The sequence below is a fragment of the Hypomesus transpacificus genome, chromosome 26, assembly GCF_021917145.1.
Source record: "Hypomesus transpacificus isolate Combined female chromosome 26, fHypTra1, whole genome shotgun sequence".
NCBI lineage: Eukaryota > Metazoa > Chordata > Actinopteri > Osmeriformes > Osmeridae > Hypomesus > Hypomesus transpacificus.
In genome coordinates this window covers 6,727,571-6,745,282 of record NC_061085.1, presented here as the reverse complement: position 1 = coordinate 6,745,282, position 17,712 = coordinate 6,727,571, and the positions used below count along the sequence as shown (strand labels likewise).

General features: G+C 54.8%; 1 protein-coding gene across 1 annotated transcript in view; it reads left to right on the top strand.

Annotated features, from left to right (window-relative positions):
* trappc8 (trafficking protein particle complex subunit 8) overlaps positions 1 to 17,640 on the top strand; it is a 23,685-nt gene extending 6,045 nt beyond the window's left edge. Inside the window, 40 exon segments of the mRNA XM_047049388.1 lie at positions 832 to 887; positions 889 to 922; positions 1,033 to 1,130; positions 1,132 to 1,209; positions 1,929 to 2,033; positions 2,035 to 2,082; positions 2,450 to 2,552; positions 2,663 to 2,712; positions 2,714 to 2,827; positions 2,829 to 2,861; positions 2,863 to 2,913; positions 3,069 to 3,098; positions 3,100 to 3,129; positions 3,131 to 3,169; positions 3,171 to 3,187; positions 3,339 to 3,489; positions 3,981 to 4,081; positions 4,196 to 4,301; positions 4,840 to 4,873; positions 4,876 to 4,919; positions 4,921 to 4,971; positions 5,434 to 5,460; positions 5,462 to 5,659; positions 6,690 to 6,795; positions 7,362 to 7,556; positions 7,655 to 7,818; positions 7,928 to 8,002; positions 8,170 to 8,293; positions 8,442 to 8,587; positions 8,839 to 9,275; positions 9,799 to 9,803; positions 9,806 to 9,978; positions 10,256 to 10,352; positions 12,243 to 12,311; positions 12,423 to 12,481; positions 12,841 to 13,035; positions 13,134 to 13,235; positions 15,088 to 15,230; positions 16,025 to 16,114; positions 16,317 to 17,640. Of these exon segments, the coding sequence (XP_046905344.1) occupies positions 832 to 887; positions 889 to 922; positions 1,033 to 1,130; positions 1,132 to 1,209; positions 1,929 to 2,033; positions 2,035 to 2,082; positions 2,450 to 2,552; positions 2,663 to 2,712; positions 2,714 to 2,827; positions 2,829 to 2,861; positions 2,863 to 2,913; positions 3,069 to 3,098; positions 3,100 to 3,129; positions 3,131 to 3,169; positions 3,171 to 3,187; positions 3,339 to 3,489; positions 3,981 to 4,081; positions 4,196 to 4,301; positions 4,840 to 4,873; positions 4,876 to 4,919; positions 4,921 to 4,971; positions 5,434 to 5,460; positions 5,462 to 5,659; positions 6,690 to 6,795; positions 7,362 to 7,556; positions 7,655 to 7,818; positions 7,928 to 8,002; positions 8,170 to 8,293; positions 8,442 to 8,587; positions 8,839 to 9,275; positions 9,799 to 9,803; positions 9,806 to 9,978; positions 10,256 to 10,352; positions 12,243 to 12,311; positions 12,423 to 12,481; positions 12,841 to 13,035; positions 13,134 to 13,235; positions 15,088 to 15,230; positions 16,025 to 16,114; positions 16,317 to 16,551 (4,013 nt within the window). The 3' untranslated portion in view covers positions 16,552 to 17,640.
* The last annotated feature ends 72 nt before the right edge of the window (positions 17,641 to 17,712 follow it).

Genomic DNA, 17,712 nt, shown 5'->3' with positions numbered 1-17,712 from the left:
TTTTCGTTCCGAAGGCCTCGCCGCGGAGCGAGACGCTCTCAGCTCTGTTGGCGCTCTGCCATCGATTGGGGGCCCTAAACACACCTGCTGTGATCTGTCTGTGCGTCTGCCTGGCAAGCGTGCAATCAGCAGAGGGGCGCGGGGGGGAGGAGGCCTTGCGACCCGCAGCCTTTCTCAGAACTCCCTGAGATAGCAGCACCACATCTCCAGTATCGGATGCTCCAGCCAAACAGTTGGACCTCCAGATCACCCCTCCACCCCCTAGCCCCCCCCCCCCCCCCCCCCCCCCCCCCGAGACGTGTATTCTTCTGGAACAGAGTCAAAGGCTGAACTAGGGTGGCTTGATGACGATTACACTATTCCAGGATTGTTTTGTATTCTTCAAAGCTTTTAAAAGCTCGTCCTTCATTTCGAATGCGTTATCCAGAAACAGGCAGATTACTCTACAGATGTCACACTGTGATGAACAGTTTCCTCCTTTTTGCAATTTTTTTTGTCATGGCAACCGTGTCTATTTTCCGCGGTTGTTTTATATGCTAATTCGAAATGGCGGTGATCACAAGGGCATGCCGCGCAACAAGAGTGTTGGAAACAACAAAAGAACAAAATAATCTGCCATCATGGAAATCAGTAATTTGTCCATGCTTTTTTTTCTCTCCCTTCTTCTCCCTCCCAAGAGTATCCTCTCATAACAATCAACCCCTTTCTCCGGTCCCCGCGGCTATGATCCCAACGTGTTGCTGATAGTGTCTAGGTCCCCCCCATCCTCCCCAGCTCCGACTAATAGCTCGCCGTCTCGCTTCGGCGTTTCCTCTCCCCCTTTCTCTCCAGCGACCACGCCCTGGTTCGAGGCCTACCGGGAGAGCTTCCTCCAGTCCATGCCCGCCTACCGACCATGAGTTCCTCAACCACTACCTCGCCTGTATCCTTCCCCGCCGTGACCTGAACACTTTCACGACCTCCCTATCGGCCAGTCTCTCTGTGTTTGTGTGTGTGTTCGGCTTGGGAGTCCTTGACCGGCGCCCCCTGCAGGTCTCCTGGTGGTGTCGTCCAGCGAAGCCGTGCCGGTGGAGCAGTTCCTCAAGCTGTCCCAGGAGCAGCACAGGGTCCAACACAGCGGGGAGTACACCAACCCCCAAATGGTTCATCCCCAACACCCTCAAATACTACGTGCTGCTGCACGACATGAGCGAGGGAGACGAACAGAGGGTACGCCCCCCCCCCCCCCCCCCGGCGTCTGCCGGGGTCACCCTTCCACGCACACACACACCTTTCCACACACACCTTCCACACACCCCAAACACACACACCTTCCAACCCCCCCCCCCCCCCACACAGACACACACACAGCCATCCACACACACAGCCATCCACACACACAGCCATCCACACACACACACATCCAGATAACTGAGCAACAGGGATGTCCTCCCCTCGAACCTCCTTCTCTGCCCTTGATTTGTTTACCTCCACTAACTCTTGTGCACGCGAGTGGGTCACCTGTGGACTTAAAGTTCTCGTGGTCCAACATTCTGCACGGTAACGAGCAAGGAGTTGACTCTCACCCGAGGGCTGTTATGGATTCTCTTCAGTTTTCATGTTTGTTTGTTTTTCTTCCTCATTATTTTATAACTCGGACTCCTATCTTACCATTAGCTAAGATCACAAGCTAATGAATGGACGTATAACTTGCCCCGTGGACCTTTCTGTTTTTGTCCAGTACCCCTGTATAGAACCGTCATTGGGAGAAACTGGAGGGATGTTAGGGGGCCATCCACCGCCTGTGTAGCGCAGGCCAGCCTGGATCTGGTTTTCAGTTCAGTCAGACCGCAACTGCTGTGCTCGTCGCAACGCCGTGGTGAAATTTCATCGACTCTCATCCCGTGCCCACCCCCATTCCCTCCTTGTGCCCCCCCCCCCCCCACAGGGCGGACTCGGTGTACGAGGACATGAAGCAGAGGTACGGCCCCACAGGCTGCTACCTGCTCAAGGTGAACTCCCGCAGGGCCACGGCGGGGGCAGATGAGCAGATCCCCCGACCCCTGGAGCCAGTACCTCCACAAGAGCAGCCTGCTCAGCCAGGTGAGGACCCCCCCCCCCCCCCTCTCTGCACGCCTCGGGAGACGCTCTCCCCGGATGATGTTTTCGCTCCTCTCAGGGGTGGGAGAGAGTCTTGGAAAGTTTGTGTATTGAAATGCGACCCCAAAAAAAGTCAAAAATGCTGTCTTGTTTGTAATTTTAGGCAAGGTCTTCCATAGCTGTATTTACGGGAATCCATAGTTGAATAGTCTTCTGTAAGAAATGGCAGCTTGTGTTGCTTGTTGCTCACTAATTCAATTATACAGCAATTTATTCTGCTTATATAACAGTGATCTTTTGAAAAATACTGTCTAAATCCATGCTTCAAGTTCTTCAATGTATAACCCTGTGTGTGTGTGTGTGTTGGTAGGACCTCTACGAGGACCCCGCCCCGACTGCCGTGGCGACCAACTCCCCCGTAGAGAACAACGTCAGCTCCGCAGAAGACGACGGCCATGACACAGGCCACAAAGGTCGGTTGAGACCTTAAACCAGCGTCCCCCACCACACCCCCACCAGCTTCTCCCCCCCAGATCTCTCCGGAAGCAGACTCCACTGACGGCGGTTGTGTGTTTTCTTTCAGTCTCCAACAGCCTGGACCACAGCCACCCCCTCCAGCTGGACGCCCCCAGCGACCCCCGGGAGCCTGGACGCCCTCAAGGTCGCGACCTCCGAGCCCAGGAAGCCGCCCCCCGCCACGGGGCCGGGCACGAGCCACGGAGCCTGCCTCACGCTCAACGACCACGACCCGCATCCGACAGTTCGTCCAGGAGTTCACCCTCCAGAGGCCTCCTGCCCCACGTAGAGAAGAACATCAGGCAGCTGAACGACCAGGTACGCACGCGCGCCCCCCCCCAACCCAGCGCTGGGTTTCGCTGGAATCCTTTTGACGCCTTGTCCCGTCGTCGTCTCCCCCGCTCACAACGATTCCTCCTTCCCCCCCCCCCCCCCCTCCGACCGCAGCCGCCGTCTTGCTCGTCCCCCTGTAGCTGGTGTCGAGGAAGGGCTTGAGTCGCTCCCCTGTTCTCGGCCACGAAGAAGTGGTTCGGCCTCGGGGAAGGCGCCGGAGAAGAGCATCAGCGAACTCAAGAAACACCTCCGGCCTGCTGTAAGTCCACGACAAGCGCCACACTCACATATACAACACCGCCTCCCCCCCCCTCCACACACACACACACACACATACCCAGTCTCCCCCCTCCTCTGTCCCCTCCCCCACCACCACGAGAGTGTGATGCCCCTTTTGTGATGCCCCCCAGCTATCCGGCAGAAGCCCCAGAGCTGCAGATCAGGAAGATGGCCGACCTGTGCTTCCTGGTTCAGCACTACGAGCTGGCCTACAGCTGCTACCACACTGCCAAGAAGGACTTCCTGTCTGACCAGGCCATGCTCTACGCTGCAGGGGCTCTGGTGAGAGACACACACACACAGATACACTGACTCACACACACTCGCGCACGCAGGCACACGGATGCACACTGTTTCTCTCTCTTTTGCCGGCCTTTTTATTTCGCTCCCCTCTCTCTCTCTCGCTCTTCTTTCCCTCGGCCCTCCGAGTCTCGTCTGTTCCTCACGCCCCTCCTGCTGCTGCATTAGCGAGCAGAACATGCCTCATGGACTTTCTGGGTCGGTCAGAATATGAAGAAACCCCCGAAAAAAAACGGACAAATCTGGTGGGCGGTCAGGTGAAGGACGGCCGGCCAACCGCCCGTGATCATTCTGTCTGCTGTGGCCTCCGCCTCATTAACCACGCTCATCTGGCTGGAAGAGAGATGGATTCTCCTTTCAGGCCATCACCTAACCCTCCTGTTCTCTCCCCCCCCCCCCCCCCCCCCCCCTCTCTCTCTCTCTCTGTCGCTCTCTCTCTCCGTCTCCCCTCCACTGCCTTCCTGTCTGGGCAGGAAATGGCGGCGGTGTCGGCCTTCCTGCAGCCGGGGGCTCCCCGACCGTACCCAGCGCACTACATGGACACGGCCATACAGACCTACAAAGACGTGTGCAAGTATGGAACACTGAGGCACACACACACGTACACACTGCCCCCTAAATAGAATGTGCCAATACGAGTGGGTGTGTGGACACAGTGTAACCCCCCCCCCCCTCCCTCCCCACCTAGAAACATGCTGCTAGCGGAGCGCTGCGCTCTCCTCAGCGCCGAGGTCCTCAAGAGCCAGGCCAAGTACTCTGACGCAGCCACCCTCCTCATCAAGATGACCAGCGAGGTGAGCATAGCCCGGGGGCCGCCCTCTCTCTCTCTCTCTCCCCCCGCTCTCTCTCTCTCTCTCCCCTCGCTCCCCCTCTCTCTCTCTCTCTCTCTCTCTCTCTCTCTCTCTCTCTCTCTCTCTCTCCTCTCTCTCTCTCTCTCTCTCTCCCTCTCTCTCCCCCGCTCTCTCTCTCCCCTCGCTCCCCCCGTTCTCTCCCCCCTCTCTCTCTCTCTCTCCCCCGCTCTCTCTCTCCCCCCGCTCTCTCTCTCTCCCTTTCTCTCCCCCCGCTTTCCTCTCTCCCCTCTCTCCCCCTCTCTCTCTGTCCCCCTCTCTCTCTCTCTCTCTCTCTCTCTCTCTCCTCTCTCTCTCTCTCTCTCTCTCCCCCCGATCTCTCTCCTCCCTCTCTCTCCCCCGCTCTCTCTCTCTCTCCCTCCCTCGCTTCCCCCCTCTCTCTCTCTCTCTCTCTCTCTCTCTCCATCCTCCAACACGGCCTTCCACTCCCCACTAACTGTGTCTGCGTTGTGTGCGTGTGTGTCTGTGGCCCGTCCAATCCCAGGACTCCGACCTGCGCAGCGCTCTCCTATTGGAGCAGGCGCCCACTGCTTCATCAACATGCGGAACCCCATGGTGCGCAAGTTTTGCCTTCCACATGATCCTGGCCGGACACCGCTTCAGCAAGGCTGGCCAGGTGAGAGGACCTGGCTGGGAGACTGGGGTGAAACCAGACCGAAGGTTGGCCACAGTACCAGAGGCCGTGCGTGTTCATTGAACGGCTGGTATGGTCTTCGGGAGAGCGGGACGAATGTGGAACGCTGGAGAGCGGGGCTGAGAAGGAGATGAGTGCTAACTGTAGCATAGTTATTCTCTGTCTGAAGGACTGGGTTGGGATGGGAGTGCTGGAATCCTTGCGGTTCCACTTAAACCTCTGCCGGCTGGACAGAGTTAACGTAGGCTGTCGAGCGCTTTCCTCTCTTACGGCTGTTGAAATGCTCGCTTTTTTGCCAACTATGTCAACACGCACACAGACACACACACACACACATATATATATATAAATGGAAACGCCCAATCATTTTCTTCTCTCCTCACCACCTCTCCTGCCCACTATGTGTGTCGTCGTCCCCCCCCCCCCCCCCCCTCCCTGGCTCAGAAGAGGCACGCGCTGCGCTGCTACTCCCCAGGCCATGCAGGTGTACAAGGGCAAGGGCTGGTCCCTGGCCGAGGACCACATCAACTTCACCATCGGCCGGCAGTCCTTCACCCTGCGCCAGCTCGACAGCGCCGTGGTGGCCTTCCGCCACATCCTCACCAACGACAGCCAGCAGAGCGGCGTTCAGCAGGGGGCCTTCCTCCGGGAGTACCTGTACGTCTACAAGGTCAGCCAGCGACCGGCGACACGAGAACGCAGCAGCACGCGAGCAGGGAACACTCAGGCCAAACTTTGGGGCCAAGCTTTGGGGCCAAGCTTTGGGGCCAAGCTTTGGGGCCAAACTTTGGGGCATGTTTAAAGAAAATTACAAATAAAATACAAAAATAATAGTATTACAAGAATAATAGTATTATAAGAGTAGTCTTTGTCCCCTTAACTTAAGTAGCTGCTGACTCATCCGTGGAGAGAGTCCAGACAATGCTGAATAATATAACTGGGTCTTTCGATTGGTCCATTAGCCTCAATGACACGGGGGGGGACATGATGATTAGGTCGAGTGATGTAACTACTCCAAACCGCACTCTAAAGGTTGTCTTCTGTCAAGAGGCACTCAGTGTTGGTTTAAACACAGACGCAGCTGGGAAAGTGGATTTAGAATGGAAGATGAAATGGCCCTTGTTTGCGCGTTTGTTTTTTCTTTTCGTTCAGAAAAATCGACCGTTGGAAAGGTACCAAAATTGCAGGGTTTGTCAGAACGGCGCCCTTGTTAAGGGCAGCCTTTCTTATTTTAAGAGTGTGACATCACCTGCTATCTCCCTCGGTTTCAAGGGGATTTTTCACAGGCACGACAACAGTCCATCACTCGAAGCAAGAACATTACCAGATATACAAATGCTCACTCATTCAGCATAGCCAGAATCTCCCATCAGCTATAGTTAGGCTCTGAATTTAGATGAGTACCTCGGAACTTGCGTGCGTCACAGAATTGCTTTATTTATTTGTTTTCTTTTTCTCTTTGACACCCCCATTAAAGGGGGTTCGGTTTTACAATTCAGTAATCCTTCACAGCGTCTGCACATTTAGGAATTAGCCGTCAACTGAGCCTGTGCTGAATAACTATTTGATGATTTTGAATGGATCCGTCTGATCGTTTTTGAGTGTGAGTGTGCGTGTGTGTGTGTTTGTGTGTGTGTGCGTGTTGGGAGATTGAAGAGGTTACCTCACAGTGTTTCTGCTCTCTCCCCTGTGGGCTCCAGAACGTGACGGCGTCTTCCCAAGGCTCTCTCCCCCAGCTGCCTCTGCCCTGCATCCACAGCTCAGCCACGCGCGTCTACTTCGGACACGAGCGCCGCCTCGCCGAGGGTGAGCCTCGCACGCGCACACACAGACACACACACACAGACAGACGCACACACACACACAGTCTTACACACACACACAGACACACACACACAGTCTTACACACACACACAGTCTCACACACACACAGTCTCACACACACACATGTTTCGGTGTCAGGGTGCGACTTTGAGCAGGCCTTGCGGCTCCTGTGTTTTGCACAGCTCGGGAAACTGTGAAAGTGCGTCATCGTTTAGAGAGGGAACTTGAAGTGAAGATCCAAAGAGTTTAACCTCAGCAAGCAGCCCGCGATGAACCGGCTGAATAAATTACATTTACAAATTACTCTCCCAGGGAAAAAAAAAAAAAAGCACTTATCGTCCCTGGGCTGATATGCGAGAGCCTTGTTTAACATAAAAACAGCCTAGAAAACAGAATCCCTCACTTCTCCATTCTTAAATACGTTTGTTCGAGCAAGCGTTGTCATTTAGCATTTACATTGAGCCCGCAAACATCCAAAGGGGTTTTCCATCACCACAGAATAGCAGCAAGGAAGATGTGTGTGTGAACGTTGATGACGTGTTCCTCAGGAGAGAAGCAGGCTGCCACCCACGTGTCCCTGGACCAAGAGTACGACCGGGACCTGGCCGCCATGTGGCGGGACCTGGAGGAGCAGGTGGTTGCCGCCGCCAACCGGGGCGTTGTCCCGGGAACGTTTCACCCCACCCAGTGTTGCCTGAACAACCAGACAGACAACCTACGTTTCCCGCTCGCTGTTGTTGAGGGTAAATTCCTGTTTGTCCTATTTATATATATATATAAAAACACCCACAGATTCTCAACTGTCATAATTCTCAACTGTCATCATTCTCTTGTGTCTCAGAGCCCATTATAGTGGAGGTGGCGTTCCGGAACCCTCTCAAGGTTCCCCTGGAGCTGTCGGACCTGTCTCTCCTCTGGGAGTTCACTCCGAAAGACTTCTCTGGGCCGGGCGACGGCGTGGACGGCGAGCCCGTCAGCAACGAGGAGGAGGCCCTCCGTCCTGGGGTAAGAGCCCGCCGCTGCCCTCTGGTGGCCAGGCCTGGTACTCCACCCGACCCCCTGCTGGTTGGAGGTTCCCTAAGTCCCCTTTTTTGCTTGATCCTCCTTGTCCCAGATGGCGCAGAAGGAGGACGTCATCGCCACCGAGGTCATCCTGGAGTTTAGCATGAGTCCAGAGGAGACCAAGCTGGTAATCTGCTGGTTTTCTCTCGCGCTCTCTCGCTCTGCCTCTGTTTCTCTCTCTCTCTGTCTGTCTCTCTATCTCTTTCTCTGCTCAATGTCTCTCTTGGCCTTATTTCCGCACCTCTCTTCTCAACTGTCTTCCCGACTTCACGTCCTCTGATCTTGTTCCTGTAGGCTCGTCTCAGGCTGCTGCCTCACCTGACTGGCCAGCTTCACATCCTGGGCGTGGCCTACAACCTGGCCTCCTCCCCGTCCACTGGAGAGCCAGCCAATAGCGTGGCGGGATCACAGAGCGAAGGTACCCAGAGCGGATTCTTTCTCGTCGTCGACGGCTTATTTAGTTCAGTCTAGACTGGTACAGTCTTCCCCCCCCCTTCTGGGCCTGCTTATTCAGCGTGTGTAACTGTTGTCTTCTAAGTCACTGAGCTCTTCTCCCGGGGCCACAGGTGAAGGGTTGCTGGTCCGAGGTCGACAGGACCTGCAGATTCAGGGGCCGCGGTTAAACCACACCAAAGAGGAGAAGACCTCTGTCTGCCACGGGCCTGACCGCCGACTCGACCCCACCATAACCCCCCCCATGCCCCTGCTGGAGGTACTGAATGCCCCCGCTCTACACACCCCAGACAGAACCCCGCCCCCCCCCCCGTCATAACTGTGATGGTCAGGATAGACTCCTTGATTTCCTTTCGCAAAGATTTCATCATTTCCTCCGATGGAATGTTACATTATGCAGATATAGCTATTACCATTTAGATAGAACAGGGCAGTATAGATCTCTCTATCTATCTCAGTCTGTATTCGAATTGTAGTTCCTCGTGCCTCAAAACATCCCCTCTCTCTCAGGTGTTCTTCCTCCAGTTCCCCACCGCGCTGCTCTGCGGGGAGATCCGGAAGGCGTACGTGGAGTTCTGCAACGTGAGCCGCGTGGCCCTGCGCGGCCTGCGGGTGGCCTCCACGCACCCGGACTTCTTCACCTTCGGCGGCGGCGCCGCCACGCCCCTCACCCCCGTCAGCCCCGCCGCCTCGGAGAACTGCTCCGCCTACAGGACCCTGGCCACGCCCGCCGGGGCCCGGCCGGGCGCGGCGGCGCCGTCGCTGGTGTCGGCGGCCGACTTTGGGCCGGCGGCGGGCGTGGCCGACATCCCTCTCCCCGAGGGCGTGCTGAGGCCGGGAGAGTCCACCCAGCTGCCCCTGTGGCTCCGAGGGCCCGACCAGGAAGGGGTCCACGAGATCAACTTCCTGTTCTACTACGAGAGCGCCGAGAAGGGCGGCAAGATCAGGTGCGTAGCGAGGAGCACGAGACACGTGTCGCACGTGGAAAAGAGCGCGGGAATTCAGCCTGTGCTTCACTGGGAATAAGAAGTGTTTTTTCCCAAAATAGATCCAGCTATGTTTGCCCGGGGTAAACATCTATACAGGTGTTGGCTAGCTGTAAATGTCAAAGTTATCTTTAAGAAAAAATACGGCCATGTCTTCCTCCTACTACTATTCCAAGATCCAATCAGAGCACGTTTTAGACACTTAATCCCCTCCCTACCAAAGTGGTTTATTCCCTTTGAAACGACAAATGATTGCTCGGTCACGGGAAAGGTGATCAGGCTCTTTGAACATTTCCTTTTTTCCTTTTTTTTATACACATGCTGTCGTTTCAATTACAGGCGAGCCCACAGCTTGCCCCCAATCTGCAGGTTCCACATGCAAAGAGGAACGCATCACGCTGAATCCCTCTGTATATATGTATTCATAATCATGTCTCACTCCCCCACACCTATCCACCCACAACTTTTTCTCCCCCCCCTGCAGCCACCGCGTCTGCGTCACACGGTGTTCATCTGCGCCAGCCGCTCGCTGGCCGTGCGGGCCACGGCCTGCCGCAGCAACACTCTGCCCGAGGAGGAGGTGGAGGAGAAGGAGGAGGAGGGGGGGGCGGAGGGCCGGAACGGCGACATGCTGGTCTTCGTCGACGTGGAAAACATCAACACGGTCAGCCCCTCGCCCAGACGCATGCACACGCGCGTGCGCCAGCTCTCTTTACTTTGAGGAGCTCTTCCCTCAGAGCTGGAATGTTCTGGAAACGCGTCCTCCGCAGGGGAAGCGCATGCTCGCAGTGTGTGTGTGTAACAAGGCCCGCGTCGCTCGACGAACACTCGTCCGCGGGGGGCATTCACGTGGGTGGCATTCACGTGCCGATGTTGTAATGCCGAACTCTCGATGGTGACCCCCCCCCCCCTCTCTTCCTCCCTTCTCTCGTCCTCTGCAGAATGAGGCGGGCGTGCGCGAGTTCCACATAGCCCAGGTGTCCAGCAGCAGCAAACACTGGCGCCTGCACAAGTGCATCAACATGGCGGAGGATAAAGGTGTGTGTGTGTGTGTGCGCGTCTGAGGAAGACCACGGCAGCCTTCAGTGGTTGACGTCTCCGCTGTATATGACCCTCTCTCCTCTCAGGATTGCCTGTTTGCTTCTCTCTCGCTCGTGTTCTCTCTTCTTCCCACCCCCCCTCTCTCTCTTCCCCTCTTCCCCCCCCCTCTCTGTCTTTATCTCTTTCTCTTCCTCTCTCTTCCCCCCTCTCTCTCTCCCCCTCCTCCCCCCCGATGTTTCTCTTTCTCTCATCATTTCTGTTTCTTAATCAAGCCATTATTTTATGCAGCTCTGCCAAGCAATGAGTTATCTCTATGGAAACTGTCGGTTTTGAGTGAGCTGTATAGTGGATGAAAGATTGGAGGGTGGGGGGGAGGAAAGTGTCATATGGAAACAGTGTCATACTTTCAGTGTCAGTGACCATTACGTAGAGACAGACATGCGCAAACACCCCCCCCCACACACACACACAGTCTCACAACACGTACGTTTGCCTTACATGTGATTACCATTCACCTCGCTCACACATGCCCAGTGCTGATTAAAGGTGAACGTTCTCAGAACAGTGGGGGCAGGGGGGGGGGGGGGGGGGGGCTGTGGACTTAGAAGACGGTCCAATGAACATGACTCATCGGGGTCGCCGTAGTGATTTTCCCAGTGATGTGTATGGATGGTGGGTCAGGCATGGCCCCGCGCTGGCCGCTAACGCGCTAATTAGCGCCTCGGCAGGGCCGATCGATGTTCCACACCTTCCCTCATCCTGTCGATACCTCCCCTCTTCTGTCCATACTGTCAATCAATCACTCGTTCTCCTCCGCTCTCCCTCTCTCTCTCTACCTCTCTCTCTCTACCTCTCTCTCTCTCTACCTCTCTCTCTCTACCTCTCTCTCTCTACCTCTCTCTCGCTCTACCTCTCTCTCTCTACCTCTCTCTCTCTCTCTCTCTCTACCTCTCTCTCTCTACCTCTTTCTCTCTACCTCTCTCTCTACCTCTCTCTCTCTACCTCTCTCTCTACCTCTCTCTCTCTCTACCTCTCTCTCTCTCTACCTCTCTCTCTCTCTACCTCTCTCTCTCTACCTCTCTCTCTCTACCTCTCTCTCTCTCTACCTCTCTCTCTCTCTACCTCTCTCTCTCTACCTCTCTCTCTCTACCTCTCTCTCTCTACCTCTCTCTCTCTACCTCTCTCTCTCTCTACCTCTCTCTCTCTACCTCTCTCTCTCTACCTCTCTCTCTACCTCTCTCTCTCTACCTCTCTCTCTACCTCTCTCTCTCTCTCTACCTCTCTCTCTCTCTACCTCTCTCTCTCTCTACCTCTCTCTCTCTACCTCTCTCTCTCTACCTCTCTCTCTCTCTACCTCTCTCTCTACCTCTCTCTCTCTACCTCTCTCTCTCTCTACCTCTCTCTCTCTACCTCTCTCTCTCTACCTATATCCTTCTCTGAACTCAATTGACTAGCGTTAATTGTCACAAGGGAGAATCCGACCGCCCTCCCCCCAACGGCAACAGAAACGGGTCGAATATTGATACACTGTTTTTGTTTAGGGCCCCCAAAACCCTAGGGCCGGCCCTAGGAGAATGTGTTCAAAACCAACCTTTATCGCATTGTTTCCCGGTCATTTCCCCGTCAATTGCAAATGGTTTGCCCCCGTGCCTCTCTCTCTCTCTGTGCGTCTCGCCGAGATACTTGCGAGGCTTTTCCGCGATTCGTTTTTTTCCCCCCAACAAATCTCCTCTTGTTGATTGTGAAGAAGCAATCTGTCTGAGGCTCTCCGATGAATACTGTGTGCGTGCCGGCGTTCTCTTGTTGACTCTGCTGCTGTGGAAGGAGCTTCGAGGACACGTCCTTCTTTCTCATCTCTTTCTCCCTCCGTCCTTTCTTCCCTTTCAGACTGCAAGCTCACGAGCCGGGAGAGGACCAAGCTGTGCTTCCGAGCGATGCGATGCAAACCCCAGCCAGGTAAAGCAATGCCAGTGCAATGTCAGTTGCAGAGCTGTTTCCATTAGATCCCTTCACAGGCATGCTGCTGAACTCGCCAATAACTTTGGTTTCCCATGTCGGCCTCGTTAGCGGCTGCCAGTGCTGCGGGGAGGTACACCTTCGCAGACCTCACCCTTGGAAATGAACAGGTATTTGACACGTACAACGAGTGCCATATTTATATTCTATATGCTGCATTTTATTAGTGCGGGATGCCTTTCTGTGGAATCACTCCTAGCGCCTCTGCCCTTTTCCCTACTGACTTCCTCTCTGTCTCTCACTCTCTCTCACTCTCTGTCTCTCTCTGTCTCTCACTCTCTGTCTCTCTCTCTCTGTCTCTCTCTCACTCTGTCTCTCTGCCTGTCTCTCTCTCTGTCTGTCTGTCTATCTCTCTGTCCCTCTCTCTGTCTTTCTGTCTCTCTCTCTCTGTCCCTCTCTCTGTCTCTCTCTGTCCCTCTCACTCTGTCTCTCTCTCTGTCTCTCTCTCTCTGTCTCTCCCTCTCTCCAGATCATCAGTTCCACCACGCCCTGCGCCGACTTCTTCTTCCGTCGATGTCAGCCCTCGGAGTCGTGGCGGGGGGCGGCGCCGGCGCCGGGGGGGTCGTTCTCCCACTCCAGGAGCCAGGGGGCGGTCCCAGACGACACCGCCGCCATCGTCAGGAAGTGCAGCGAGGTCGACCTCGACATCATCGTCCTCTGGAAGGTGCAGCCCCCCCACCCACCCCCTTCGCCTCATGTTGCTTCTAGACCGGCGTATGTCTTGTGCGTTGACATGTGACGACCATCCCACTGTGGTCACAGGCCTTTGTCGTCGAGGACAACAAGCAGCGGATCCTGGAGGGACAGCTCCATGTGGCTCTGCAGACCATCGGCAGAGAGGCCTGCTCCCTGACCCAAAAAGAGGTACACACACACACACACACAGACACATCCTGTTCACCGGGGGGACGGCGCGGCCCCCTCCTCGTTCGAATCGCGCCTCCTGCGAGCGCACGCCCCGTAGACCAGCAACACGCCTCGTCAGCAGTATCGACCTCCCACACTGCGGAGGAGAGGACGTTCATACTGAGTGGCCCGGCAGGCCTCCTCCCTCCCCCCGATCCTCTGATAACCAATTAGAAACCCCGAGAAACGGCTCCTCCCTCCAGATCCACCCAGCGAAGGCCGGCCAGCCTCAGGCCCCCAGGATAAGTGTTTCACTGGCTGGCTGCCAAACACACAGTCGTTGGAGGGTGCCACCGGTGTCCCGGTGACTTGGCCCTGTCAGAGTCCCTCCTGAACCAAGCAGTGCTCCCGAGTTCCTTGACCAGTCGCTCAGCAAGCCTGTTGTTTTTCCATTTGTCCTCAGGACCACCCCACACATCCACAGCAGAGCTCCACCCCTGGCACCCACTCCAGATCTCTCTCTCTCTGCCTTTTTAATGATTGATTTTTTGATCTCACCGCCAGTCGCAGACCGCCAACCTAACCGTTTCCAAAGTCACATTCCCTGTAGATTCAAGTTGAGGCTCTTAATGAAAATGGATGCACTGCAGTTTGGTGGAACAAACCATTAAGAGCGTGCACGCGTGGTCTCACGTGCCCCGGAAGAGGGAGGGAGTGAGGGGAGGGAGGGAGGGGGAGAGACACTTCCCCCCCCCCCCCCCCTATAACTAATTGAGCTTTACCTTTCCCGAGAGGAGCACGTTGTTGGATAGATGCTACGCGTCTCTTCATCCATTCACTGTTGTCACAGCAGCGCACTCCCCCCCCCCCCCCCCCCACACACACACACACACACACACACGCACAAAGAATGCTCTCTAAGAGGCTACCGCACTGACTTGCTCCACTGATACAAAGCCATTCTGAAGGCATTCCTAAGAGCCGTTCATGCAGTGGGTGTGGGTGGGTGTTTTTTAGCGCTCAAGTTTACTTCTCCATGTGGCTTCTCCGTGTGTGGTTTCGGGTGGTAATGGTGGAGACAAAAGCTGTCGTTTTTTCCCCCCAACTGCCTATTTTCAGTATCTCTCAAGTCCTCACGTGGCTCTAAAAATAGCTTCCGCCCGACCGGTGGAGAAGGAACGTGATGTCTGCCCCCCCCCTCCTCCTCCTCCACCAGGAGGCCAGCCTACGAGTGTCCGCCACCTATTTCTGGACAAGCCCACACCTCATCACACACACACACAACTTCCTGTGGTTGCATAGCAACAGTGTCCTGAGCTCATTCATGGGGATGCGGTTCAGGACTTGTCTCGTCTCAGCCGATCCCTTTTCCACGGCTCCGCACGCTGGCTCACCGCGCCTCTCTCTGGCCTCTAGCCGCACGTGTTCAAAGCGTGTCGTATAGTGTGGGAGGTGCTTTGAAAGGTGGGAAAAAAAAAGTCTCACCATAGAGACTATATTTTTAAATCGATGACTCCCTACCCTTTCTTACACTCGTCTGTTCACTGAATGGGAGTCTACCCTCGTCTAGCCAGACTCTGTAAACGAAAGTGTGCCAACGGAGGGAAACTGTCTCAGTGGTAGAAAACAGCTGACACACTCATTACTGTTCCCCCCCGCCCCCTCCTTTTAAATATACCTTTTCTACAACTTTTCTGTGGTGTGGAGTTTCCACCTAACAATAGATTTTTCGCCATTTTACAGAGAGCCTCTGGTATACACATACACACACAGCATGGTAGGGCATCAGTTGAAGGCGTGGACATGGCATTCTTCTCTCTGATTGGTCCCCCTCAGTCAGGTCACGTGTGCTCTGCTGGTTGTGCCACAGGAAGCTCAGGAGATGGTGCTGCTCAAGTTCAAACCAGAGCTGCCTCCCCCCATGACCCGACCCTCTATGGAGCAGCTCTCCCACCTCATCAAAACCAACCTGCACTACCCTGAGAGCTACAGCCACCCGTTCATACAGAAAAGGTAACACACACACACCCCTACACAGGCACACAGCTCTCCCACATCCTCAAACCCACTGCCCTGAGCACTACTGCACACACACACACACACACACATGACACACAGCATAATCCCACAAGCAGGAGTGGACCATGGTGCCCTGAAGGAAGACTGTCGGATCAAGGGGAGTTCAGGCTGATGTGTGAAGAAAGGACCACCGCCTTCCAGTGCACCAGCGACCAGAGTCCCTTCCCTTCGGCTCCCTCTGGGCACGGAAGCATCCGTAGTGGGGCCTGTGGGGCTGGAATAGCCCCTGGCTGCCCTGTCGAAGCAGCTGTACTCTGGATACTTCAACCCCTGCAGCCTGCCTCCTTCTCCTCTGCGAGGCCCTTCCAGCTGGCCAGGGTCTAGGACTAGGAAACATCCTCCATATGGAAGCACAGTCATACAAAGACGGGTTTTAATGGGTTTTAGAGCAGCGCTGAATTCTCTCTGTTGTTTCATTTTTTTACTCTCAAAGGGATTTCGTCTGACGCATCTCAGTGGGTTGCCTGACTCCAAATGCCACTTTCTGGTTTTCAGCTGCCCCCCTCTGACGACCCAGTGATTTCTCTCAGCGCTCCTTAATTTGATGCAAATGGCAATTAGATCAAATGTGGACCGTTATTTCTGTCTTGTGGGATCGTCAGGATGAAGACATTAAAAGACGACAGGTGACCATTAACCTTGCTGTGCCTCCATCGGGCTGCATGTGTAATTTCTGGCGCCTCTCTCGCTCTCTCTCTTTCCCTTTCTCTCTCTCTCTCACCTTTTAGCCTCTGTATGGTGCCAGTGACTCTGACCCTGTCCAACTGCTCGCTGGCCCAAGTTGAAGTCTTCATAGACCTGCGAAACAAACTGACCAGGTGCGTCTACCCGCCTTCCTACCCAAGCTACGAGGCTTGCAGCCATTGTGAATTTGCACTTGTTTTGCTATTATGGGGAATTTTGAGGATGATTGTAGCTAACAGGTCCTCGACCCTGACTTTATCCCGTTGTAGCCCTTAGAGGGGTTTTGATGTTGTCTCTCTCAGGTCTTCCTGTAATCTTCTCATCTTCTTCTTTCAGTCCAGAGTCCTTTGAGGTTCACGGGTCCTTCACGTGGCTGGGCCAGACTCAATACAAGCTGCAGCTGAAGGCACAGGAAGTGATGCGCGTGTCCCTGCGAGCTTGCTTCCTCCACGCGGGCGTCTACAACCTGGGCACGCCCCGCGTCTTCGCCAAGCTGGCCGATCAGGCATCCGTGTGCGAGACCAGCCAGCAGACGGCTCCCCCCGCCCTCATCATAATCAACAGCACCTAAGCTCCTCCCCCTCCACGAATAACTCAACCAATCAGCATCAAGAGCACCTAGGCTCCTCCCCCCCCTCCACAAGTACCCCGACCAATCATCAGCAAGGCGCGGTGAGAGCCACACCCACTAAAAGACCCACAGGCCCACTTGGAAACTTGACGCCCTGCCCCTCCTATCCCCGAATAATACTCAATACTGGACAAAGGAAAGCAGTTGTTTTGTATTTCTTAATAACATTTCTTAAGTATATTTAACGAGATGGTCTGTTTTGAAATGAAGCCTGCATCGGCTGAGGTTCCGAGCGTTAGCAGGAGGCAGCAGATGGACCTGATGTCTCAGCAGCAGAAAAGCTTTGTGTGGATGGAACTCTACCTGACATGAATATGTCACCCGCCCCCTAACAAAGGAGACCTCCTTTACTGGAACCAAATCTGTGAAATGGAGGAGTGTGACGAGACACGTTGGAACACACTGGCTCAACCCGCCCCCTCCCCCCCACCCACCCCCACGGTGGCCTCAGCTTCCCCACCGAGATTTCTTTCTTTTGACTTCCTCGAGCGTCGGAATTCAATTCAAAGGTTGTTTCGTTGTCGCCACGGAAATCGGCGCAGCATGTTTACTTCCTGGATGACCTGGAGCGCAGCGGCGTTCCTCTGCCTCGGCGAGGCTGCAGCCGTGGTGTCACCTCAACTACGCCGGTGGGAGGGGAGGGGGGGGGGTCCCCCCCTTGTCCTGTTGAGCCTCACTTCCTCCTGAACTCTTTGAAGTGACTTTTGACGGTGACTGTTGACCACTATGTCGTGAAAGGCTTCGACTTACAGCTCCTAGATACTGCCCGCCCAATTGTCTGTCCAGTCTGTCCTATCGGTCTGTCCCTTGAGACTGTGTCCAACCCACGTGTACGCATTACATTTTCTACAACAAAAAATAAATTGAAATCCCACCCCAACAAAATTCATTGGACCCTCACCCCCCCCGCCCACCTTGTGATCAAGCTGTTATTTAAATGTATGTATTTACTCAACTGCTTTTCTGGAAATGACGTATTATATTTATAACAAATCTACTGTAAATAGGAAATAAAAATGTAACCAATGACTTGTGCGGTAAGGTGCTGTCTTCAAAAGAAGGAAGCAAATTAGCTTTCCGCAGGTTGCATTCCACATCTCC